General features: G+C 43.4%; 1 protein-coding gene across 3 annotated transcripts in view; it reads left to right on the top strand.

Moving 5' to 3' along the window:
• Positions 1–27134, top strand: part of LOC119027839 (pyruvate carboxylase, mitochondrial-like) — a 288386-nt gene that overhangs the window by 111240 nt on the left and 150012 nt on the right. For all 3 annotated transcript variants that reach the window (XM_037113321.1, XM_037113320.1, XM_037113319.1), the window contains one exon: positions 26466–26648. In XM_037113321.1, coding sequence (XP_036969216.1) covers positions 26466–26648 — 183 coding nt within the window. The remainder of the gene's footprint in view (positions 1–26465; positions 26649–27134) is intronic.

Genomic DNA, 27134 nt, shown 5'->3' with positions numbered 1-27134 from the left:
CATAGTTACAACTCAAATGTGGCAAGTTTTGATCATGTCAGCGCTAATAAACTAATAGTGAACAACAGATAGTGAAAACGCAGGGAGCCTGGGAGTTAGACACACCAGATGCAGTCAAACAGTTAATTGATAATCCTGTCTGGATAAATGGCACCATGCCCCTCCAGATATTTTAGAATTAATTTTACGCTTTTTCTATCATTTTCATGCAACGTCAGTCAAACTGTAATGTTAGCTAGAAAGCTGTTGAATGTTTTTGCAGGCTGCTAATGGAAGGTAACGGGTTATTAAACATGTTTTATCTTGAAATATGGCCTAATAACCCTCCAGATTTTCTACAACCATTTGTCAGATATTCTACCTGTAACACGGCAGCATCACTCCTACATTTGAAGACCTGCAGTGTCTTGTCTTACAGTGCGTCTAAATGGCAGCATTTTGTCCTATTTCATGTCTAAATGACAGTGTGCAGACGAGGGTGACTCAGCGTTAACACAATTCATTGCTCCCTCTGCTACCGTCACCATCATTATCCTGCTCAGGTTGGATCCTCCGGCTGCTGAGGTGTGGGGACAGCAGCAGGGTTGTGTGAGCGAAATTATATGTAGTGTGCTTGTGTTCACATTTTGGCAAACGGCATATATTTATAGGTGCGTGTCTAATGGTTTGGGCATGCGAGTGTTGTGTGGGCTGAGGCATTTAGATCCGACTTGAAAGAGTGTGATTGCCTGTGTGCATTTCATTAAAGACCTTTAGAATCGATGGAAAGACCGACTGTCGTTAATGTGGGTCATGTTGACACCTTGCCAGGACGGTGAATCGGTGAAAGCCACTCATAAATCTACCACACGACAGAGAGAGAGTCGTGAGGGTCAACAGAGACCAGTGAGGAGAGAGAGCACTGCCAGACAACGACGCTCAGAGAAGAGAGGACAGCTTTCCTCTTCTCCCTCTCTCTCCCCAGTGTGGCCATCTGTACGGAGTGCGATTAATCATCCCGTATCCCCAGACATGGCGAGCCGATGCTGTGACACTCAAAGCCTGTGTGTGCATGTGGATGTCGCGCTCATGTTTGTTTGGCTTTGTTTGGGTGTGCGTTTTTAATGCACAAGCCAAGTATTTGCGTGTGTTGGCCTGTGTGTGTGTGTGCTCTTGCCCCTGTGTTTGTGTGTGAGTGTATGGGAGATGGACACAGACAACACGTGTGCATGTGTGCTGGCATTTATGACACATTCTGTCTGTTTACTGTTGCACCGCAGGCAGCTACAGGCGGTCCCCATGGCAACCGGGCATCGTTGATGCCGTTAATTAGCGACTTGTCTGGAATGGTCTGCAGTGTGGGGTGGTGGGGGTGGTGTGGGTGGGTGTGGGGGTGGTGGGTGGTGTAGGAGTGAGCATTTGGGTAGAACAGAGGGATAGAGGTGGGAAGAGCTGACCTCAAATTTCATGAACATGTATATGCATGTGCAGCTCATTTGCACAAGTTTTGTGGAAATGTAACACTGCCCCAATTACCATTTTTATTTGTCAGATGAATCTGCACTGTCTGTGTATTTCATGTGTCTTCTGTACAGTAGCTGCTTCTGGAGCCCAGAGCACGGTGATTGCTTTCATGGCTGTGTTTAGGTAACTCAGAGCACTTTGTGAAGGTCAGGGAAAGATTCTGGTCTCCATTAATTATTGAAACGTAAACTAACTCAGAGCGTGAGATGGAAGGTATTATATTTTTCAATATTTAACCAACCCTGATATAAACAAAGCAACACAAGATATTTGTTTTTTGTCAGTGTTGTAGTCAAGACTGTCTAAACCGAGAACAGGTCAAGACCAAAACCAGAGTGTATAGAGACAAGACCAAGATGGAGAGACATGAAGACAAGACCAGGACTTGGTCTCAACCCCTCACAGTGTATAGAGGCTGAGACAAGACCAAGACTTTTAAGATCAGAATTTAAGACCAGGGCAACACAGAGTCAGGACCCAGACTGGTGCCCACACTGGATGATTCACAGTAAAATGCACATCCTGCGAACCACAGTCACTCAAAAAATTGACCTAATGATCCACATTTGCATGAAAACACCCACGGAAGACAAATAGAAATAATCATCATTCCCCTCTTTCATTGCCATAATATATATAACAGCCTGACTGACATGTTGGTGGGTCAGTATCATCAGCTGATGTTGGCCAATGTGAAACTGTGGTTTTACAGAACATACCATCTCCCTCTCAACAAGGATGCATGGAGAAATGGAAGGAAGCTTAACTGAAACTGTGAGGATAAGAGGAAATGTTTTTTTGAGAGACTTGAGACGTCCTTTTTCTTTGCTGCTTCATGAAAAGAGTCGGCCAGATGCCAGATGTATGGATGGAGTATTTATACGTTATGCCGCTTGTTTTCTGGGAAGCCTGCTCTTATGTCTCCTCGCTCCCGGCTCCTCAGAACGCTCCTCGCTCCTCAGAAAGAAATAAGGGCTTTGAGAAAAACCTGCAAGATGGTGATGAAGGATTGAGGAGGGGTGAAATATCAAAAAAGAGACCTGATGGTCTCTTTCCACAGACTCCTGTCACTTCTGTGCTCAACTATCCAGCTGACTTTTCCCAGTACGAGAGTGTCTCACTTCCTGGATTGCAAAAAGAAAAAAATAAACCTTTCTGCCGGTGCCCCAATTATTTTTTTTCTCCAGCATATCGAAGATTTTCCAAATTAGTAGTACGTAAGCGTAGTTGATGGGAGACGAGGTTGAGAGAGAAAGTAAAAGAAGTGGGGACGGATGACTGGAGTTGGAGGATTAACGGAATGATTTGCAAATGGCCGGTTATTTTGTGTGATTGGAATGAAAGGCCGAGAGGTTAGTGAGGAACGGAGGGATGAGATGGAAAATATGCAGAACAGATGAGAAGGCAGGGAGGAGAAGAGAGTTGGTGGAAGGGTGGTGGAAATTGAGACGGAGCCTGCATGGCAAAGCATCTTTTGGAGGGATTGTAAAAGACTTTGGATGTGTTGTTCTGTCTGACCAGCCTGAAACCCAAAGATATTCTAACTCCAGTGACATCCTTCCATTTGAATAGCCAGAAGTGCATGTCTTCATCATCCTGTTGATGTGCCGGTTCTATCCCGCTCTGAGTTTACTTTGGTTTCTCGCTTGCCATTTTCTTAAGAGAAGAGAAGGACAGCAGATTGGAAAGGAAAGAGCAGTGAAAGGTCAAGTGAACATCAAGTGTTCAATTTCAGGTTTTTGAGGCTAAATCCATTCAGTGGTATCTCCCTGTGGCTGCAGTGACCACCGCCAAGATATTAAAGTAAGTGTGCTATTGTTAAGACATAAATATTGAGGTCTTTGGACTGTAATGTTTGAGGAATAACATTCTTCTTCACCAGACAGTTTGAGGTCAGTATCGCACAAGACACAGTGACACATAAAGTTAGCATACAAAGCATCAATTTAAGAGTCGTGTGTCAAACTAGCTGCAATTGTTTTGTACTAATGCTGAGTTACTGACTGGTGTCAGTCTGTGGCCAGGACATTTGCCAGTGAAACATTTTTATTAACTGGAATTAAGGATCAAGAGATTTATGGAGCCAAATCGATAGAAAAATGAACTGTGATGAATTAAAGGAAGGAGGTGAGAGGGTTTAGTGACTTGCAAGTCAGAGAGTAAAAATGATGTTAACAATGTAGAGGAGGAACCCCGGAATGAGGTGAAAGAAACAACATTTGTGGACATGTTTGTAGCTGCAAAGCACTTGTGAGGAAGAGGAGAGGAAGTCAGAGATGGCACAGAAGGCTGAGGAGATATTTTAAGGGTGAATAGAGAATGGAAACAGAGAGAAGAGGCGAGTGAAAAGTTTGTCCAAATGTCACAAAGGCACCATTGGGAGCAGTAAAAAGAGGATGAAGCAAAGGATAGAGAAGTGGCAGCAAGGACAAACACGAAGCAAACTCACCAGGGCCGTAACATGTTCCCCAGCAACGAAATGGATCAGGTCGCTGGAGTCAGAAATATTGGCAGAGGAAGGAGAGGAGAGGCACTAACAAGGGCAGAACAACTTCCATCACCTCAGTTATGAGCAGGGAATTAATGGTGGACTGGAATATCAAACGAAAAAAGGGAGGAGGGAACGAGTTGAGACTGGTGGGGGAAGATGAAGGAGGAGAACGGGGATGGAAAGCAGAAAACGAGGACAACTGTGTGATCTGGGAGAGGATGGCAGGACTCGTACCCAGAGTAATGTTGAGCGACAGAAGAGACCTGAGAATTAGGACGGAGATGAGTTCTTCCAGGCGAAGCAGCAGTGCTTCAGCTCCTCTTGGAGAATGTTGATTAAAAGCTTTGCCTAAAATTAGAGACATCACAAATGAGCATGAGGACAGGGCAAACCCTCGATAGAACAAAATCAACGGATGGCGATGAGAGAAAAAGGACGATGGGAGTGGATGGAGGAGAAAATGGTTGGCAGGTAGAAGAACATGACATGGGAGTGCTATCGGTGTCGGAACAGACACGTGGCAGAACTGTAACACCATCTTCACCCGCTGGCAGACAGACAAACGAGGAAGAGGGGGAGAGGATGATAATGAGGATGATCTGGAGCTTCTGGGAGGGACTGGAAGCCAAAGTGGACGTTTGTCATTATGTCAGGCTAATGCACGTGTCAACAAGCAGCCATTTTCCCCTGCTGGCACGGAGTGAACGGAGGTTGGGCGACAGGAGGGGAAGAGGAGAACCGTGGGCAGACGTTCTGGAGGGATCCGGGGCCTGTTTATGCTGGTGCCCCACATAATAGTACTAATATGTTTTAATCAGTCTGAGCCCCGGGGTGCCGGAGAATACATTTGCTCAGTTTGGGTCCCAATATAAGATGAATACAAATATATTCTAAAGATTCTGAGCCTCGGGGTGTCGAGACTGCATTGATTTGTGTCCCAACTTAATGCCCGTTTATTTCAGAGGAGGCACCAGATGTTTTAAGACATTTAGAGCAACTAAACACTGCTGTTTAACTGGAACACACTGCTTCACAAACTGAAAAGAGCCCTGAACACCACCACCAAAAACACTACCACTGATCAACACAGTGACTCAACGACTTACCCAGAAGTAGTAGGGATGCTACCTTGTGTGTCTGTGTGAGGTGTCTAGGTGTGGTGACAACACTGTAGTATTTGATAACCTGGGAATGAGTAACATGTAGATTAGCTTGACGAGAATCATCACAGCATCAAATGTTATCTTTCACAGTCTTGTGTTTAATTGAGGTCAGTGTTCTGTTGTCTGTGTGTGACTGTTAACCACGCGTCCTCTATCATGATAGCTTTTTAACTTTTGGGGGTAATCCGTTTCTTGTGGGTAGTATTTACTGAACGCTCGTGCAACAGTTGACACCAAAGGTGCCAGAGGAATACTGTGTGAGGTGGGTGGAGAGCTGCATTAAATCGTACAAGCAGCTAATTGGGATGCTGCCGACTACACTGAGGTGCAAAAACAATCACATTAGTAATTTTCAGACCTTCGTTTTGTGGCCTTTGGAAATAAAAGTTGCACAACTGTGTGCATTCAGAGACACACAAACTGAGCTTAACCTGTTCTTTGGTGCAGTGAATTGGTTCTTTCTGTAAACTCCACCACAGTCGATGCAGTGATCTTAATGGACATGCATTATGGAGGTCACCATATCTGGGGTCAAGCTTCTGTTTGATGGAACTAGCATGTGTTGCTCTTCCTTGTGTGCTGCCTTTAAGAGCACACACTCTTCATTGAGCATATGGACGCGTCAGACTCTTAAACCTTGGTGCCAAGGTCAGTGCGCCCGCCCTGATTTAGGTTTGTCCTCATTTGACCTGTGCCAGGAGCCGTCGCAGACTAATCTGACTCAATTGGAGTCTTAATAAGAGTATATTTTTAATTGGCCTAGAACCAGGCGTTCAGACGTGCACTACTTTGGATCCCCACATGACAAACACTAGTGTGTTTTTATGAGCTCTGCCCCCTGGTTGAGAGTCAACATTGATTTAGATGGGGTGTCACATAAGAGCTGCAGCATGTATTAACGGAGCTTGCTCCCAGGGTGTGTTCAGTTTTGTTCCTCCCGTAACATGAGTATTATGTTTTAATGAGTCTGGGCTCTGGGGCCAGAGAGCCTCTATTTACTCTTTTTCGCCAGTCAGCTGATCCAAAACATGTTTCTAAAATGAACGTACGGACAGGGACTGCAAGCTAAACAACAGATTTAGAATTTCAAAGCAACACTCATGGCAACAACAAACACTACGGTCGCTGGCAGAAAATGGAAAGAGGGATGGATGAATAATGGATGGGATATGGGGAGGTAGGGTAATGAGGACAACTGTGTTGTCAGGGATTTAAATCCACACATAATTTTGGAGTTTAATACTAATACTCCTGGCAGTGACAATCTCATTGCTTGACATAAAGACATGGAGGGACTAATGGAGGGAAGAACAGAAAGGACTTGGACAAGATTAAATAAGTCTCGAAGAAGCTAAGAGGGGGTAATGGTGTCATGGCTCTGCATGTGGCCCATCAAAATTCACTGGTTACAGGACAGAAGTGAGAGAAGGCGGGAGGAAGGGGAAGATAATGAGGACACTTGAGAGATTTGGAGCCAAACTGTTAGAAAGTACATCACATTTTTAAAATGCACACACCAACAAACACCCCGTATTCTGATGGAGATCGTATCTCCTGGTGTCCTGCAGTACTGCAGTCTAATGACGGCCGCTGGCTTTCTTGAATGCCAAGTTCAGTTTGCTGGAAACATTATCAAGAAGTTATCACTCCTCTGTTTGTCTCCTTTGCTGGAACATGAGGAGTGTTAACCATTGTTGTAGTTGAACAAAACAACAATTTGACTTTATTGATCATTTCTGGACCACATGCAGGGCAGAAGTCGGCCCATCCAGAGTAAAGCTCATGTTTGATGTTGGTCTTTGATGTTGAAGTGCTGAGCAGAGATACCAGAGCCTGTCTGAGTGCACCTGGAGGCAGTGAAGAGGCATTTCTCTCATTTCTAGTTTTACTGCTGACCACCTCGGCACGTTACCCGCTCAGAAACTTCTGCATCTCTACCAAGTTTACTCAAACTGAAACTGATTGTGCAACTCTGCAACAATGCAACCTTTACGTCATATTGTGTTGCACAATTCTTCGCTGCTCATGAACTATTTCATAATGAATTATATTTACTGTTGTGATTAATAATTTAACCACTGAAGAATTTAAGAGAATAAACCTTGGTACAAGCCTCCAGGTAAATAACTCCAACTTTCCATTACTTTGAGTGTGATCAAAATGAATGTGTTATTATGAGGTGAAGTGATGTTATTAATAATTCTCATCCACTTTCTTTTTAAACAAAAGTTAGTTTGTTTCTTCTGTCCACTTGCAAACTGTCTATAATGAAGCACATGTAAAGCTGCTTATGAATAAAACCAAACAGAACGAGGGACGAGACCGTCGCAGCGGTTTCTCTCGTGCTCATGTACACGTGATAGAAGGACGTGGGTGACATGACAACATATGCACAGTATACATCTTACAATATTCATGTGATTGTCTGCGTCGGAGCAGGCGTACGAGACCAAACCTGACATGAAACAACACGCGGAACCGGATTGGGAGATGAAAACTGTGTTGTCTTCTCACAGATGTGCACAGTTGCGCTTCTGAACTGATCTGGTTGCGTTTTTGATTAGGGCGAGACATGAAGACGGAGAGTCGGTAAAGTAAGAAGGCAATGATAGCGAGGAGGAAGTCTGTGATGCATGATACATTACTGCAGTGGTAGATCAAGGCTTCGGCATAATGATCAAAGTGCTTTTGTCCTTGTTGTCGGGGAAAAAGAGACTTGCGCACAAGGACATGCCTACATACACAGGCACATTAACATCACTGCAGAAGCACAATCACCCATATCCAGTTTCCTATTATCCCTCACAGGCTAATTCATTAATTTCACTGATAAAAATGGTGCTCATTAATTTACCTCTCTTTGTAGTGTGCGTGGGTATTTGTGACAGACAGAGAGGTCATGAGCAAAATTACACAAATTGAAAATTAATTCTCTAAGCCTGTGCACGCATGCATAGAATGGTCTGCACATTTGTGTATGTATGTGTAGCGTCATCCAATTTCAAGTGGACATGCAGCTTCCAAATCTTTTTTTTTAAAGAGGGCAGATATGGAAAACCGGTTTGAGATGGGTGGAGAGAGGATAGAAAAATCCCAGTTTTGGATCAGAGCAGAGAGGATGGACTAAAGTGTGTTTTTATTTGAGTTGGGAAATGTTATTTATGTGTTGCCAGGAGGAGGAGAAACTGTAGAAAGAGTACAGATGTTCACTGAGAGCCAGTGGAGAGGGTCGAGGCAGAGGAGAGGAGAGGAGAGGAGGTGGAGCTCAGGCTGAAGAGGATGTACGAGTGATGGAGGAGGAAGGGGAAGGTCCAGGTGAAATAGAGGCAAATGGCAAAGTGACGGCTAGAACTGACCAAGCGGTGCTGGATGAGGGACATGGTGAGGAAAAGAATTAGATGAGAGAGGATTAACAGGGATGAAGTAGCACCTGAGGTGACGGGAACAAGGTGGAGGAAAACGGCCCACAAAGAGAATTTTAAAAGTGGAGGTGGGTGAAGTAGAAACACAGGAGCAAGGATACAAAATTGTTCTTGAACGGCAAGATTTTCTCCACATTTGGTTAAATTATGTACACACTTAGAACATTTAAAGGTCCAATGTGTAAGAACTTAATAGCTACGAGCTAACAGCAGCTGCAGTTAGCAGCAGTTAGTGGTAATTTCCAGCGTTTCTCTGCCGATGATTCACATTTTCTCTTCCTGTATTTTGGTACGTTGCTTCCTTGTTCATTTTTCATCAGCAGTTGCCTCCTGCCTGCCTTTTCTTCACACTCACTCCTTTTCCAACATCATACTACTGAGGGAAACACAAGTGTGGGTATTAAAGTACTCTTAAATATATGGATCTGGAGGCCTTTGGCTGGAAACCCTTGATAATTCTTCAGGCAGGATCGAAGCAGCTTCCCGCCTCTGAACTTTGCTCTCACTCTGATTTTCCCACTTGCTCCATCCCTCTGGGTGCTTTCAGCTAATGAAAGGGATGGCAACCAGTTTAACAGCCTGTGTAAACATTTTCCTCCAAAAACCAGCTGAATGTGCACAAAACTGTGAAACCAATCCCACCCGTGTCGTCATCCTCTATCACAGCTACTTTCTTTTTCTATAATTCTCGGTATCTTTTTCACATCTTAACGTCCCTTGACTTGACCTCTGCATGTCACTCCTCAGTTTTTACTTTCCGCTTTCTATCCTACTTATAATCTGCATCCTCCCCTCACTTTCTGTAGGGTCCATGTTCTCTCTTCTTTTAGTCTCCTGCCACATTTTTCATCAACTTTAGCTACTCTGGCTCCGACTATTTGTGTTTGACTAGGCTGCAATGCGCTCCACCTCCGTCATCTTTGTGGATTCCCCTTACACCTTTCTTTTCCTCCCTCAACTTTTCTGTTTCTTTCTCTGTCTGTCATGTATTTTTAATGCCTTTGAGACCCGCAAGTCTTCGCCTGTTCAGCTTGGTTTGACAATAAAGCAGTTGTGAGCTGTGTATGTGTTGGAAGGGAGAGGGGAGAGGAGACGAGGACAAGATGTGAGAGTGGATTGGAAGGAAGCAACAAGGTGACAGACTGAAAAGGGATTGAAAAGGCCTCATTTGGGATGTGGCCAGTAATGGAGTTGCCATCTGGAGCACGGGGAGTTTTCTTCCCAGCAGGTCTGACAATTGGGCCTGATGGAACACAAAATATACATAATTTTAAGTAACACCAGCCCCCGCTTGAATTAAAATAACCAAGTGCTGCGTGGCTGACTGGCCCAGGCGAGTGGGCTGCCTGTGGTTGAGTGTGACATCCATCACGCTCTCTTTCCCAATCAGCTGCTTTGATCCGGCCAATTCTAACTGAACCACAGCTTCACCCCTTTCCCGTCTTTGTGAGGTGGTGAAATTTAGTGGAAGCAAGTAACAAAAGGTGAAGAAACTTAAATGTGTTGAGAGAGAGAGAGGAGGCTCAAGTCCATCAAAATCAATGCAGGCAATTATTTTTAACAACAAATTATTAATTTGGTGCCGTAACCAGTCAGTCATCTGAGCCTAGTGAGCCTGGAGGCACTGGCAGAGAGCAGACCGTTAAAACCACTGATGGCAGATCAAATGTTGGTCTGTAATGTTAGCAGATTGTTAGCATTTTTTTGATATCACAACATGTTTTTCCGCGAAATGACCATTTGGGCTGAAAGTCTGCAGGGGTTGCACGATTAAATCTTTTCATTCCCATTCAACTTAGCTGTACTTTAAACAGGAAGTCACAACATGGAGGGTCTGAATAATGTTGTACCTGGGAAGTGGAGATGTTTCAGCTTCATCCTCCAGTGAGCAGTTTTAATAGGAAATGAACAGGGCTCCGCCTCCAAAGCTGCATTCAGATTTTAATTGTGAGATCCGTCCACCTTCAGTCCATGAGAACATGCAAAATGTCCCACCACATGTGTAGCTTGGATATTCAGCAACATAAAAACTTAATTACCTAAGTGGCTGATGTTTTCATAGTGTAGCTGAAACCTGTTGTGAAGAAATAATTTTCTGAAAAGGCACAATATCACATTTTGAACAGTGAGCTGCAGTCACACATTAGGTCAAACAATCAATAATCTAACTTTACTGGTGTAAAATCATTGTGCCAGCCACATTTTGTCTATATGCTTTTATATATGGCTGCACGAGATTTACATAATGATAATAATTACATTGGAATTGAAAATAAGCAAAAATGGGTAGAAAAGCAGAGATGTGCAGTGAGAATACAGATGGTGCAGTGATGGAGGGAAGGAGCAGTGGCGGTGCAGTGACCTACTTAGCAAGAAGCAGACGCTGTGTTTTGTATACAGTGCAATGTACAGACAGAGAATGAGGCTGAAACACACACAGAGTGCACTCTCTCTCCTCCCTCCACTCTGCCATCAAAGATCCAGGGAGAGAAAAATGATTGGCGGTCAGCGGTTGCTTGTGAGAGGACCGGACCACGTGCACGTACATACCAGAAGTTAGATAGAAACCAATGCGCCATGAACGGATCGCATGTTTGTTTTCCAGAATATCACTTCCTCCCTCCCGTCTGGTCGCGAGTGTGTTTGTGGTCTTCATTTACATTCCACGCCGTCACTCTGTCTGCCTCTCCAGTTCCTTAGTCACCTGCTCCCTCCCTTTCTAATTGTCTCACATCGGTATTACTTCCGCCTGCTTGGGTTGCCAACAACATGAGCGCATCTCCCGCAGGCTGAAGTACTTTTCACAAACCACACGTCACCTCAACTTTGAGTGTTAACGTTCCCATGTTACGTGTGAGAGAATTAGACTCTAGATTGGAGGTTAGTCTGAGGTGAAGTGACGTCACATGTCCTATAACATTTCACGCCTAAACTATTAATGTGCTGTGTGTTCACATGGTTCATAATGCAGCAGGATCGTGCAGCAGCCTCCAATCTTCAACCCTGCTTCATATTTGTGTGGATTGCATCTTTAATAATGGACATCGTCCGCCACATGTCGAAGTGCATCATGACCTCTAGGTCCAGATACTGCTGTAATATTGATTTTTAGCTGGTGAAAAATACATGCAATGAGAGAATATTCTTTGACTCGACTCGTGTGTTGACGGTATATAATTTCACCGTAGCTTCGGTTGATTTGCAGTGAGGCGCACTGTAATCAAAAGAGACTAGCTGCCTGTGTCTCCAGCTGTTCTTGCCTTTAATTAAGTATAATATAGAAAATCCAGCGTCAGCCGGAGGATTTCACAAGCCATGAGTGTTTGCACGGGAAGTATTTTCTAACTGTAAATGCACAGTGCAGTTAACTGCACATCCTTTTTGCCACTTTGGTGTTAATTGACATCTTGTGCTTTGAGGTTCCTTGTTGTGAATTCAAAATCATTTTCACCCTGTCAAAACTTTGTTCCTGTTAATTACATGCCAAAGAATAATGTGAACTTTTTCATGGCGCTGTGAATTTTTTATATTGGGATAAAACCATTAAGCATTGCGAGATACAATTTAAGGAGAAACCTTACATACACATTTACTGTGTCCGTTGACCTTAAGGCTTATACTGTAGTTTATTTTGATGCTCTAGAAAACAACAACTGGCTTTTGACATCAGGCCTTTTATCTAAGGAGACACATTGTACTCATTTTCAGATTCATAATTTTACTTCAGGTTGCTACTAGAATAGGTTCACATGCTTTAATGCTGTATATACTGTCCCTTTAAGGCCCTCCTTCTGAGTACCCAGTCTCCACTGATTGGTCTGCTCAAACACGCCCGAGTCAGCACTGCTAACAACAACAGAGCAGCTGTGCTAAATCAATTCGTGCATGCCAAACTAACTGCTAGGCTGAAATGATGCAATAATGTGATGTGCTAGCATAGTGTGATGTCATGAAGTAACAGAATTAAAGGCGGGACTACTGACGAGGTGTTCAAGGAGCTGCATTTCTATGGGAAAGAAGAGCTCCCTTTCTAAAACTTTAAGTCCTCTCACATGCACCAGAAACCTATATAACACACTGGAGGAAAAGAAAAATACAAACAAACATCATCGGTGTCCTTTAAGCTCCTAATGATTTGCTGCATGTTAGAATATTCTGTTTACAAATCCCCCATAATGCTTTTCCCCACTTCCTGTTGATTTTCAGAGCCTGTGTGCCAGTTTTCAAAGTCCAGAATAATCAACATATTCATACATACACAAGGGTTATTTATAGATATTTATATGAAGAGCTGATGAGACCCTTTAATGTGTTGTAATCATCTCTTATGTAGCACACTCGTTATATAAATACCCTCAATGGTTCATACATGAATATTGATCAGGGAGGCTTGGATGCACTACAAGTGTGGGCTGTTAATTAAGCCAGGATCAGTGCAGCTCTCTGAGTGATCGCGTTTAATATTTTGTAATCAATGTAACGTAACTGAAAGAGGCATTAAGCAGGTTTTGCTGTTCCAGTTTGATTTGTGTGTCGCAATATAGAAGACGCGAGAGCAACAGGTCGTTCAGAGATCTGGAGGAAACTGTAATTTTTCAAAAGTTGGTGGAACGAGAGAGGAAGTACTCCCGGGGTGAGGTGAGGAATCGGTGTAGCCTCCAGTAATGTTTGGCGCCATCACCGTGAGGTAGATAGTGAGTGACTTGGCAGCGCTGATGGAAGTTGAAAGATAGTTTGAACTTTGAGGCGAGCCAGGAGGGAGAGAGAGGAGATGAGCCGGAGCAATGGCCAAGGCATCAGCCGCGGGGCAATAAGTGCCAGGTGCAGACAGAAATTATTTTGTAAAAAAGAAAAAATGCATTCCTTTAATACTGCACTAGCAGGAGCAACGTAAGGCACACTGGGGAAAAATCCACATAACTTTGCCTCTGACATTTGACTCAGGGAGACGTGTTTGATCAGACACACAAGCTGTCAAAGGATAAATGCCACACAGAATCTGAGTCTTCAACACAAAACCCAGTGAAGACTCTCACGCTGAGCCGAAATGATACGAGTGCACATAAATGAGTCAAATAACAGAAGATATTTTATAAGTATTTTCGGTTCAGGCTGGTGGTCCGGTTGGGTTGGCAGCATCAGATCTGTGAGCCTGATTCTGGTCTCTGACTGAACAATCTGTGCATCTCTAGTCGGCCACACAGAAGAGCTGAAGTCAGGGGATCAGTCGGATTCCTCTCTGGGGACCGTGGATATCTCCACCGTCCATTCACCAGACGGGTGTTGTTATTTACACCACCATCTACGACAAAACTGTCATCACTGAACAGTCTGCTGATAATTTTAGATTGTTAGATTAATATTTGAAGGTTATTAAATACAACTCCAACATACTTAATGGAGAAGAAGTCTTGTTTCAACAGAACCTTCGAGGTATTTTATACTGTTTGAGTGCAGCTTTCTATATTTAAACCTTAAATTCAACAGGTTTCCCACAGATGATGAAACTTTGATTACGAGTTATCCTGGACGGGCGTGCATGTCATGTTGGAGTGTGTGTGAGCTGAGACGTCACTCTTCTCAACCATGTAGGCTCTGACATCTGGAACATGAGACATCTTGTACTTTCATGGACCAGTATGTGGCTCGGCTGGAGGTCCATCTAAATCTGGATACCTTGTGTGTCAGGTGTGTGTGTGTGTGTGTGTGTGTGTGTGTGTGTGTGTGTGTGAGATCACCCGTTCCACCTCCAAAGCCCCAAACAGCTTGTAGTGCCGTCACAGACATCTGGTTGCCACTGACTCTAATGGTTGCACTGATGTTTAAAACTGCATGAGAGAGAAGAGTGAGGTGTGTGTGTGTGTGTGTGTGTGTGTGTGCGCGCTTGTTTACATCTCCACTTAGTGTGTCACACAAAACATGAGCATTTCAGGCTAACCTTATCTAGCAGCTGCACACTTAGAGCTGTGTCTTTTCATATATTTTTTTCATTTTGCAGAGGAAGGGGGGCAGATATGTAAGGAGGAAATTAGAGGATGCGTAATAAGAGAATATGCAGTGGGAGGAGGGAAAGAAAAGAGAGATTTGAGAAGGGAAGGAGAGGATTCGAGCGAAGGAGATGGCAGGTGAGGAACCGAGAGGAGACGTACAAAAAAGGACAGGAGCGGAAATGAAAGGAGACGGAGGGAAGGAGTGGAAATGAGAGGAGAGGCAAGGAGAATACGAACGGGGAGGAAAATTAGAGAGTGTTGAGAGGAGGAGCTGAGGGAAGGCAGAATGGGGGATAATTGATAGAAAATTCAGGGAGCGAGAAGAAGGGAGAAAATGAAAAGGAGGAAAAAACGGAGAGCAGCAGAGATCCTCTATTGCTCATTAGGGTCATTATACCTCCGTCTGGAGCGTGCACGCACACACACACACACACACACACACACACACTTATACACACATACACACTGAGAGGATTGAAAGGAGAAGCCAATTTAGTCGGGTATCAAAAAATGAGCCTTTTGATGAAAGCCAACGAGGGGCTGAAAGGAGGGCTTGTGTGTGTGTGTGTGTGTGTGTGTGTGTGTGTGTGTGCACGCGCTCTGCTGTGTGTGTGTATGTTGCCCCCTTTCAAGTATCAAAGCATTTAGTTCTTGTTCATAAATATGGTTTTGCAGAAACACACAAACACATGCAAACATAGTTTGGGCCTCGGCCTGTAATTGGTGGTCTAAGGTGCCAAAAACGATGGTGATTATGGGAATATGGAGGGCAGAGGGAACGATAAACACTCCAACTCAGGGCAGAGGAGGAAGAGAAGAGTTTTAAATGAAGTAAGAATGAAGGATAAATAAAGCCAGGGAGGCCCGAGGGACTCAGACACAGAGCAGGAGGAAGAGAGAGCGAGGTAGATAATGCTTTTTGTTAGATGGGGGAAAAAAAGGAGCCTGTATAGAGACAGGAAATGAAGGTGAAATTGAAAGGATAGGAGGAAAATTGAAACAGAAGGAGAGGGACAGAGCGCTTGTATTTTGGATTGTGGACTGCCAGACAAACTTTGGACGAGCACATGTCAGGAACGGCCACAGATGATGCAGAATCAGCAAAACGTGGCGGAGTCGGGCATCGCATGATCATCTCACATTTCCTTGAGATAGAGTGTCTGTCATGTGTATGTAGATGACATGGCTCAGGTTGGACATCTAGGACATGAAAATAAAGACAAAATACAACAGAGCACCTCCAGTTGAATCTCTGTTAATTAAACCACAGTGATTGCAGCTCTCTTGTTTCTGGCTTGTCCAAACGACATACGGAGGGTCAGAGAAGACTGGCGTCGACTTTGAATTAAAGCGGGACTAACAAGCCGCCACCGTATTGTTCACAAGTGGGAACGGCTGAAGGTGTTTGTAACCAGGCCAGTGCAGCCGTTAATTCACAGGAGGAGGTCTCCAGTAATGATTTGAAACAAAGGAGCGGAGCTGTTTGGTCGTGAGGTGTTGGGAGGGCTCTGTAATGATCCGTCACAGGCATCCGTTCTGCAATCAGCTGTAATGGGAGTTCAATATAAAAGTACATCAATATAAGGCTCCTCTTTCTAATAGCCAATAGTGTCACTTGGGCGACCTTTTGGAGTCTTGAATAATCCACTAGAAAGGGACTGATGATCCACAGGAAGCACAAAAGCATAAATTAGTTGCATGTATGTACAAAAATGCCCAATGTGTGCAGAAGAACCAGCTGATGGTTTTAAGGGAAATTCTCCTCCTTGAAGTCTGAGAGATGATAATTCTTCTCATATTTGTAAGTTACAGAGTCGGTGTGATGAATTAGATCCTTTCATAGTGTGATGTGGAGAGCGTACCTGAGCAGAATGTCCTCTCCAGACTTTTAGATCGTCTTGACTTCTAGACTAACAGGTAACAACAGGACAACACAGCTCCTGATGGCTGTTAATGCCTAAGTTGTTGTCAGGTTAGCTGATTGTAACAGTCCTGCGAAACATCAAATGGAATCACTCCAATGTTGTTCTCATGCATACACTGATTTCTGATTCTAACAAGAGGTTAAATCCCACGTGGTCAACATTGGCTCCCATCTATTGACTGACTTTGTGATATTGTTTGGACTTAAATCACTGACATGCAGCCAGTTTATCTCCGCCTCTGAAGGTCCTCTGTGGGTCTAATTCTGCAGGACACTTGCATCTGGGCCTGCTGCAGTTACACATGAAGTCTCAATGGACACACCAGTAAAACTGGTCCACATTCAAGCTCTTTTCACTGGAGCGATATTTAATGCAGTCCAGATTCAGTCGTGCTGAAATGTATTATTGAAGTCTAGCGTCAGGGTTTTCTTTTTACACACATTCATCAGGATTGAGTGGCAGTTTTTCAAAGCACGAGTTTTTTTGTATGTTTGGAGGTGAGAGTTGTGAGATGTAAGCCTGTTAGTCATTGCCATGGCTGCCTCCATGTTATCTGCTCCCTGCGCTGCATACAAACACTTCCTTTGTTCTCTTTGCACCCGAACAAATTTCCTTGACCCACAAATTCTTTTTTCTTCCAATCCTATCCCACTGGAAGCTTGGATTTAATTTTGCCTGACAAGAAGTTGCAATTTAAAAGGGATTTCTTTTTTAAGACTGATATTAAAGCCAGCTCTTATTAAATGCTAATAAGTGTAATGATGATTAATGTCTGTCCCGTTAAGCTCAGAGTGTTTGTAAATGTTATAAATAAGACTGTTTTCCCAGCTGAAACGAAATGGAGGATCAATGTTGTAATTGAAATAGTGGTGAACATCGTGGCTCAGGGGGCTGCCGACAGCTTCCCCAGACCAGATTTTAAGTCGGCTCGTTGCAGTTACAAGTTTCAAACATGCATCCGAGTCCACCGAGACAGCCAGACACCCAGTTTTCGAAGGACATCAGTAATTAAACTCAGAAGATGGCCAGGTTTCATTCATGGCTGCCCGTAAACTGTCACCAAATTCCTTGGGAGTCAACCCACTTACACATTTAGCCATGGAAGGAAAAAGTAGGAAGATGCTTCTGAGACAGTGAGTCACTAAAACTAGCGATGGGAGCTGTCAAGCTTGCAACAGTTTTTTTTTTTGTGTGTGTCAAATGATACAAAGTGTTAGTGAAAGTGGGATTTTAGTTCCGTTCGTCAAAACTTTCCTCGGAAGAAAAACTGAAATGCTTTTTGATATTGGATGTGAGTGTTAGCATGTCTTATAATATTCCCCTCACAAAGCTCAGACAGCGTCGAGTATTCATGATGGGGCAACTGTTTTTTTTTGTTTTTTTGAAGCATCAGGTTTTGTTTGTCGAAAACAATTACCGGCAAACAAACTTCCTTCTCTTGCTTCTCCGCTCACCTCTCGTCTCACCTGCAGCCGCTCTCCCTGCCTCGACTTCAAACATTAACACTGCACTTATATTCTCTTCTCCCCTCGTCTCTCTGTTATTCTGTCTCTTTCCCTTTCCTGCTCTCTTTACCTCTCTGTGCTTTGCCTCTCTGTCTGCTCCGCTCCTACTCTAATTGGTGCACTATCAGCTGGAGTTCAGATATCGCTGTCATTTTCTGCCTTTGTGCTTCCTACAGGTCTCGCCGTTACTTCTCCATACATTAGCTTCAAATGTGTGTGTGTGTGTGTGTGTGTTGTCTCCTTTGACTCCATACACAAAGAGCATAAACAAGCAGAACTAAAGGAGGAGGTGAAAGGTTAGTGAGGGGAAAGGGGAGATAAATGAGGCTTGCTGGAGGAGTCTGCAAAGTGAAATTAACTTACTGGTAAGTTGGTTCATAGAGTGTCTTGAAGAGTTTTCAGTGTTATTACAAAAGCAAGCTAACTGTGAAGAATCTAGTCTTGGGTCCACTTAAAGAACCTCAGGATTTGGGCCATTACCATGTTACAGCTCCTCAAGGGGCTTAGAAAGTCAAAAGTACTCCAGTAATGAAGGTTATTTTACCTCCAAGTTATTTTTTTGCACCTTGTTTTAAAAAGTAAGCAAAGAGCAAGGTGCTGAAACATTTAAAAATGCACTTCATATTGCAAAACATAGTGCTGCGATTGGTGAGGCGGTGAGTCATTTGTCTTCTGAACAATCTCTGATGGGTCCAGCACAAATGTGACTGGGCTGAATTGATTTTCAATTGGATGTTTCCAGACTTGAATCTTGCAGTGAAACTGAGCTTAACAGATGTATTCTGGCCTACGAGACTCCCAACGAGTGAGAGCAGGGACTGTAAGCTAATATGGATCGTGATATGAATGTGGAGACTCTGAATTAAAGGAGACATGCTTATTTTAAGGGTTCATAATTTGAGTTTGGGTTACTGTTAGAAGGAGGCGAGGCGTTTCAGGAGCTGTGTTTTCTGTGGCAGAGAGGAACTTGGTCATGCAGACTTCGACCTTTTTAACTTTTAAGACCTTTTACATGCAGAAGAACATATAAAACTCACTGAAGGAAAGGGGGAAACAAGAAAAAATGATAATAGCTCTTCTTTAAAAACAAAGGACAACCAATGTTATATTGATGAAAGATTAAACAAATAAAACACAGTCAGAATGTATAACACGATCTGTTTTCTTTTGTTTTGCAGTGCCTTTGAACAACAAAGCAAATCAGTCACTCCAAGGCCCGCTGGTTAGGATTTAATGAGCTCTTTTAGCAAAAATGGAAATAAGATGTTCATAGTTGTGTTTTTGTAAGTGAATAATCACGTGAAACTAAGAATCACTGTGTTATTGTGGGGGAGTCCAGTGAGAGTCCGTCATGTTTCAGAAGTTGCAACTTTTGCACATTTAGCTCCCACCAAAGGGAGGATAAAGGGAGGGCTATTCAGTTGGTTGCAGTCTGCTACCTCTCCGTCAGATGCCATTAAATCCTCCTCACTAGATCTTTTAATTCCCTTTTCCTTCAGTGTTTGATTCACCAACAACAACTCCTCTCTCCCACAGGAAACACTGTTCCTTAAACGTCTCGTTACTTGTCTCGGCTTTATTTCTGTGACTTTAATGTATTGTGATGTCACAAATCATTTGCATTATTTACGCCTAGCAGCTTTTTTGGCACATCAGGATTGATTTAGCACAGCTGCTCTATTGTTGTTTTGCAGTGCTGGCTTAGGCATGTGAGAGCCGACCAATCAGAGGAGACTGGATATCAGGGAGGGGGGCTTGCAAGAGGCGGGAGCTAAGACGGGCAGAGGGGGAATACAGAGCTGGACCTCTGGACAATATGAGGAAGTGACTCTTCTGCACTGCAGCATGTTTTCTACTGGTAACCCAAAATAAAATTATGACCCTGAAATTGATCATAATCAATCAATTGATCAAATGTTTTTAATGAGAAAGGGTTCGCTCGCAGTAACAAACCCTCAGAGACATCATCAAGCTCTGCATTTCCCTCCAGCTGTGCAGAGGGATTTAAGCTCCTTCCGTTTGTTGTCTTGATTTTATGGCCAGCTCCAAGTCAGCGACTAGTTGGTGATTATATGGAGCTTTAAGTAAATCACTGCTAAAAGAAAGTATATTCTGCAAAAGTTGCAGGCCAACTACCTACTAAGTGCTGTAAGTATCGACTGACTTTTGTCAGGTAGCAAAAAGCACAAGTCCAAATGAATGGTAATGTTGCTCTGCACCTGCTGGGAGTGTAAAAAGGCAAACACACAATAACAGCTTTGCAACATGATTTGTCTATGTTTTTACAGCATGGGGCCCCAGAAAAGAATCAATGAATCGACTTTTTAAAAGTCAGCAGACTGGCAACATGCAAAACAGGCAATTAAAGCTGTAATCATTTGAAATGAATGGGAGAAATTTGAGTATGTTTTTGTAACCTGGAAGAAGTGATGAATACAGAAGCAGCTTCAGGAGTTGAGCCCTTTGGATAAATACAGAGAAACTAAGTTCTCCTTTTAGCCAAAGAGAGCAATTTCTGTATGTCCTATATAATTCACAGTGGTGCATGTGATATTTATCTCCGTGATAAATTGCAAGGCACTGTGACAAATCCGGCGTGACAAATGCACACTTTTTTTTTTCCCCTGCAGTTCACGAGTCTAGTTATCTCCCAATTGTTCAATAAAACCTGTTTAGTCAAGCCGCAGACGGTGAAATGTGTGGACATCACAATAACACGCTTTCACTTTCTGAAAATTAAATGCTGAAACATTTTTTCTTTTTTAAACAAATGTTTTCGTACCCTAATCCCTTTTACATTTGGAGAGCAACATATCAGCATGGTCAGGTGAGAAGGTGTTACTCCACATCTCAGGCTGTTGGCTTTTTTGTTTCCATCTCAATTTTTCACTTTCCACAACGTGCTCGCAGAGTTTTACGACCTCTGAAAGCCATCCAGGAGCCGTTTTGACATTACTGAGAATGCATGGGTGTCAGTGGGGAAATTGGTTTGTTTATCTGATTTCCTGGAAAGAAAAGTGTGTTTTTCGAGATGTGAGATATTGTTCTCTGTAAGGCCACAGTAGCTGGCCGGGCAGGGAAGATTTGTAATGTGCCCATGGCAGACCAATGCTCTTTTATAGAACGTCAGAGAAATACACCCCTGACCTGAGCTGCAGAGGGAGCGGAGGAGAGTTTGAGTGATAAATGTCTCGAGCAGTGAGGAAAGGAAAGATCAACAATGGACTTGCAATACGCTGCAAGAAATGCACAAAATCTAGAGCGAAATGCACGATTTGAAGTACTGCACTCAGTGTCCTAAAAGTAACCCACAGGACACGAGGCTGATGGATACCGGCTTCATCGTAGACGGGGAGTAAGACGGCAGCAACACATGAGTGTTTGTGCACCGCAGGACAGAAGGGGTCAAAATCAGAGCATGTATGAGTCAGCGAGTCCATTTCAGCAGCTTTGTACTTAAATTATTAGCATCTCTGATTGTCCAGAGAGCGTGAGAGAGGAGACGGAGAGAGACGGTGACACGAAGAGAGCAGGAGAGAAGAAGGTGGGTTTTTCTTGTTGGACAGCGCCCTGGGCTAAAAGAAGCCGACACCTTGACTTAAATTATTAACGTGATACTTGGCTCTTCATTCACTTCTGCCTGTACATCTTTCTTTTCACTCTATCTCGGCAGCGGCACTGCTCGGGTTTGAGTCCCTGTTGAGCGTGTGAGATAAAGGCGCTCTCAATTTACATCTATGTGCCCCGTAGCCAAAATTAATGTATTCACAAAGGCACGTACACAGATGCACGGCATAAAAAGGCATTATCCCTCATTAGCACATTATAGACAAGAGTAAAATGCTTAAATGCATGCCTAAGTGAGCAAAATGCTTTGTTATTGGGATTAATTGTTCTCTGTGGTGTATCAAGTGAGATTCAGTTTAGCTATGAACCCTAAGGCCGTGCAGGACAATTCAAATTGTGTGTCCACGGGTTTCCTTCTGGAATTACATTTTCAGTGTTTTATTTGTTTTTCATCCCAGTTTAACGGCCTTCTTCTTAGTGCTTCCAATAACTGAGGCTCCACTGTGCCTCTTCAAGTCTGAAGACACATCCACTATATATGTTTGTGCAGCAAAGTGTAACGGCAAACATCCGTCTTGCTGCATGTTTGATTAGTCTCCTGACACGAGCACGACAAGCCTGTTTACAGTGAGGAATTCGATTTAGACCAATATTGGCCCATATTTAGGGGCCGTGTTTAAGGCTTAAAATCTTTCAGTGTGTGTGCACTTGTATTTATAGCAGCCCGCCTCATTTCAGGCCAGTGTGTTTATATTCGTGCAATATTTTGACTATATTGCTCCTTTTTCTGGATTCAGTTCACTGAGACTCTGCAGTCTTACTTCAGTCTTATCTAAGCATATGGTTTTATATAGATCTCATCGCTTCTTTCATGATGGACACATAGAACTGAGTGTTATACTCCACTTCACTGTCTGATTTTTATGACCTTTGTCTTGCATCACAAGCCAACTCTGTTTCCACAGGCAGTTCACCTCATATTTTCTTACTTCGTTCTCCTTGTATATGTTAATTTAGAGTGATCGTAGAGCAGCTTGAACAATCAGATTATAAAAACACATCTCACTCTCACACCTGCTTAAAATGCCAACCAGGAAACAACACTGCTATTGCTGTTGTCAGTAACCATCTGGCCACAGGAACACAACTACACTTGTTGATTTACAAACCCTCTGTTGTGTGTTTTTTGCTCTCAGGAAAGTAGCTGTGCAGCTCTTTAAAGTCTAAATCTGCCTTGCCGGCTTTACTTTACATTACGTACATATCACTAGAATGAGTACAAACCTCCTCTAAGTCCCAACAGTCCCCTCTATTGTACTCACTCAGACACCAGCCACCCAAAGAGTCAGATACACAGATTATTCCATGAAAAATGTATCAACAAAAACAAAAAAACAATTTCACAATGTAATGTTGAAGAAATTGATTAATAAAATAATCCTGGATCTGTCCTTTTAATTGGATCTGCACCAAAAGTTAACCAGCTGACGAAACAAACCCACCAACCAGCCAACAAACCCACCAACCAGCCAGCAAACCCAACAACCAGCCAGCAAACCCACCAACCAGCCAGCAAACCCACCAACCAGCCAGCCAACCCACCAACCAGCCAGCCAACCCAACAACCAGCCAGAAAACCCAACAATCAGCCAGCAAACCCACCAACCAGCCAGCAAACCCACCAACCAGCCAGCAAACCCAACAACCAGCCAGCAAACCCACCAACCAGCCAGCAAACCCAACAACCAGCCAGCAAACCCACCAACCAGCCAACAAACCCACCAACCAGCCAACAAACCCACCAACCAGCCAGCAAACCCACCAACCAGCCAGCAAACCCAACAACCAGCCAGCCAACCCATGTATTTGAAGGATTAGCATCTCATCAGTTGACACATCGCTGGTCGGCAGCTCCCAGATGGGAAACTGTGCAAGATGCCGCTGAGTGGCCCGAATGGTTTCAATCATTGTACTGCTGAGGCTAGAAGGCAACAGAGGGAATCCCTCTCAGGAACAGAAATGTCTTCGAGCTAGTCACTGTCCTTCACCTTCACCATTTATAACTACAGGTTGTCAGCCAAATGCCTTGACAGCATTATTATTCGTGGGATGTTGCTGAAATTAGCCTTGATGCTCCGTCAACTTCTGTGGATCTATTGACTGATTAAGAGCAGCACTGGTTTGAACCCTCCAGGGATGAAGCAGTTTGATTTTAAATAACAATGTGCAACCGGCCAGCCGTCACTTAAACACAGCAGTCAATACTAACAGCTGCGTCGTCTTGTGTGAAGGGAGGCAAAGAAAAATAACTTTAAAATTAATTTTTTTCACAGAAAAGAAAGACATAATTAATAGAGGGGAAACACATACAGTGTCAATATTCCCAGCAGCATTTGCACAGAGGGGAGTTGGCAAAATGGCTCAAACAAAGTCCAGTTATTTTGTCATGTTTTTTTAGAGCCCTCGTTCACAAAATGACACAAATTGCTTAATGCTGAAGTTTTACTTTTGTTCTCGTCGCTGCAGAAATAATGAGAGTTGATGCTTTTATGGGCTTCAGTGAAACATGTCATTTCTGCCGCCCACTTTTTGTCGATCTGTTTTGAAGGAAGTCCTTTTTTAAACTGTTTTATTGTCAATGCAGTTTTGATTATTCTGAGAGGGGGACAAACAGCCCTCCTGGTGAGATGCTGCATGTAACCTGTCCTGTGTGAATCTGTCTGGAACATCTGTCAGTTACCGGTTGAATTAATCTGCCTTCACAAATAGCTCTCTAAACAATTGATTGTAATGGCACAACAGCAGTCTTCATGTTTTGATCCTTTTCTATAGAAATATATCTATAGAATTTATATCACCTTTATTTTTCTGCAGCGAGTTTTTCACACACTCATCAGAACCATCAGATCTACTTCAGTGACACGTGAAGTGCTGATGACCAGCCACAAGCCTTTGAAATCAAAGAACAGCGCCGGGCTTTATCAAAACCACAACCTGGAAATTGGGGCCTTGAAACAGCATAGAGCACAGGTGTAGAGAGGTGTAGATGCAGTGAGCGTGGGCAGCGCTGCACATGTGATTTCCTCCGCTTTAACATCTCATACATTAACAGAATTATGCACGCACTCTCTTTCAACTTGGCCTCCGTTTTATGTTGAAGAAGATCACACCATCTCCTTGGTGAAGGATATTTCTGCAATTAAGTGGTACTGTGAAATATTAAACCCAAATTGAAAAATTCATTAATGTCCACTCACAGCAGGAATTTAGCATTCAGCTTGATGTCAAGAAGTATTGATGTGTAAATTGTTACAGCAGTTTGACATCCGCTGCTTCCACACTGTTGCACTACAGTTTGGCTCAAGTACGTTTTAGCTGTTTGTTATTTTTCTTTGTTTTTTTTTTTGTCTGCTCCTGTCACATTTTTCTTTTTTCTCATTTTTCACTGCAGTACATGTAACCCAGACGTCTGTGGAGACAGCGCAATCAATCAATCATTGACTTTTGTGCATTCTAACACAGTTATAATGCCGTACATCATGAAAAAACACAAAAAACAAACAAACAAAAAAAATTCTTGGATATATATGACAGAATTGTGCAAAGCCAGTAGTGAACTCAGGATGTTGGAGGGACGAGGGCAAAAAAAAATAAGACGTGCACAATCTGTGGTGGACTTTCTCTTGTTTTATCCACCAAAAGGCATCAAAAAGGGCACTTCTGCAGTTTATTTTGGGTTAGGGTTAACATGTGGGCAGGTATCCCTATTCAAAGCTTAAATTTCACTTGGTGAAATGGTGGAAACGGTCATATCATGATCCAGTCAAGGATCACAGGAACCGCATTATAACATGGCGTTACAGCAACTTTGTTGTGGATGGTCTATTCACTCTGGCTGCTTTAACATAAGCCATTTGTCATTCTGTGGTGATATCATTGCACATTTTCTCTGCCGTGCTCTATAGAGGGAATTATACATTATTTTGATCATTTCCAGTCACTGGAGGGGAACGAGATTGCTTTGAAGAATGAGGACAAAATGGCTCTTGATAAAATTGCGAGTTGTAAAAGGCAAAAGGATAATGAAAAAATACTGTTGGTCGTAAATGTTGCACGTCTACATTGTCTGGAAATATTACCGGCATACCGTCAGTATGGCACAACATTGTTGTAATTATCATCTCGAGCTCGTCTTGCTCTTCCAGCTCTCGAGGGGCTCCATATGTTGTAGTGTTGGACAGTCCTCACTCTCCTCTTCACATCTCCTCTCCTCCCTCTCTGCTCTCTTGCCAAGTGGTTTGGAGCGATGCAGCCTTTCCGTTCCGAACTCGTCTCACGCTTGTTTTTCTCCCCTCTCGTCTCCCCAGTTTGCTCAGCTCGTATGTCCATCTGTAGTCGGGTTCCAAGTGTGGGTTAATTTGTGCTAGCGTTGTAGGCACTAACAGATATGATGCTCTACGTCCTGTGTGCTACTTTACAGTCTTTGCTGTGAGTGGAGAATTTTTCCTTTTCCCTTTTTCTTTTGTTGACATTTGAAAGACGTTGGTGGAAAGATGGACTGAGAATCACATGACAAATGTCATTTGCACCCAGCACATTGACACATTTCAGATCAATGTGCCACTTTAACTGTGTGACTGGCCTCCCTTCTTCCCTCCTGCTCAGTTGACCTGTCAAGTGATGGATCCATGATCTATACAGTTAGCTCTTGCAATCCCTCGTACCATGACTGTTGTAAATGAAACTGTGGTTCTCCTTATTGTTAGCTGAAAAATGTCCAGAACAACAATCATCCACTAGAAATTGTTAGATATGCAGGGAGAGACAAAAATAGACCTAATGAAAACTCTCTCTATTAACGTTGTTCACTCTTTGCTCCTCCGTCCTGTTTCCTCTCAGGTCTTCCGAAGCGGTGAAGGTATGGGCATCCGTCTGGACAGCGCCTCCGCCTTCCAGGGCGCTATCATTTCACCTCACTACGACTCCCTGCTGGTCAAAGTCATCGCCAGCGGGAAGGACCTGCATACAGCGTCCTCCAAGATGAGCCGAGCGCTGGCCGAGTTCAGAGTGCGAGGGGTCAAGGTAGGACGTTCAGCCACGTGTGCAGCCATTTCCTTCCTTTCCTTCTGTTAAATGTTGTTGTTGTTTTCCTTCCTGTGCTTTGTTGTCAAGCTGCAAAGAAAGCAGTTGTCCTAAACCCTGAATGTCTGCTGTCAGAGAAGTAGCTTCTGCTCATGTCAAAGATGTAAATGTGACGGTGCTCCTCTGCACTGGTCTGCTGTGAAGGGCTTTTGGAGCCCATCTCAAACTGTTTTAAGCCAGTCTAGCCTGGTAAATGGTGTGATGCAGTTAAAACTAAAAGAGTTATTGAAGGTCTCTGTGTGCCAAATTTAGTTGCAGAGTACAACAGGTTCACAGTGAAGTGGCACTCCAGCGTTCTCAAACACTTATTTCATCTCTGTGCCACCATTCGGGTTGATTACATGCTCTAAATAACCCGTTACTTGTTAGATGTCTCAAGCAGCCAGATCCTTCTGTGCAAAAAGATGGAGACCTTGGAAAAACATT

This window comes from Acanthopagrus latus, chromosome 10, assembly GCF_904848185.1.
Source record: "Acanthopagrus latus isolate v.2019 chromosome 10, fAcaLat1.1, whole genome shotgun sequence".
NCBI classification, from domain to species: domain Eukaryota; kingdom Metazoa; phylum Chordata; class Actinopteri; order Spariformes; family Sparidae; genus Acanthopagrus; species Acanthopagrus latus.
Note: the sequence above shows the minus strand (reverse complement) of the source record. Positions and strands in the feature narration are given on the sequence as shown.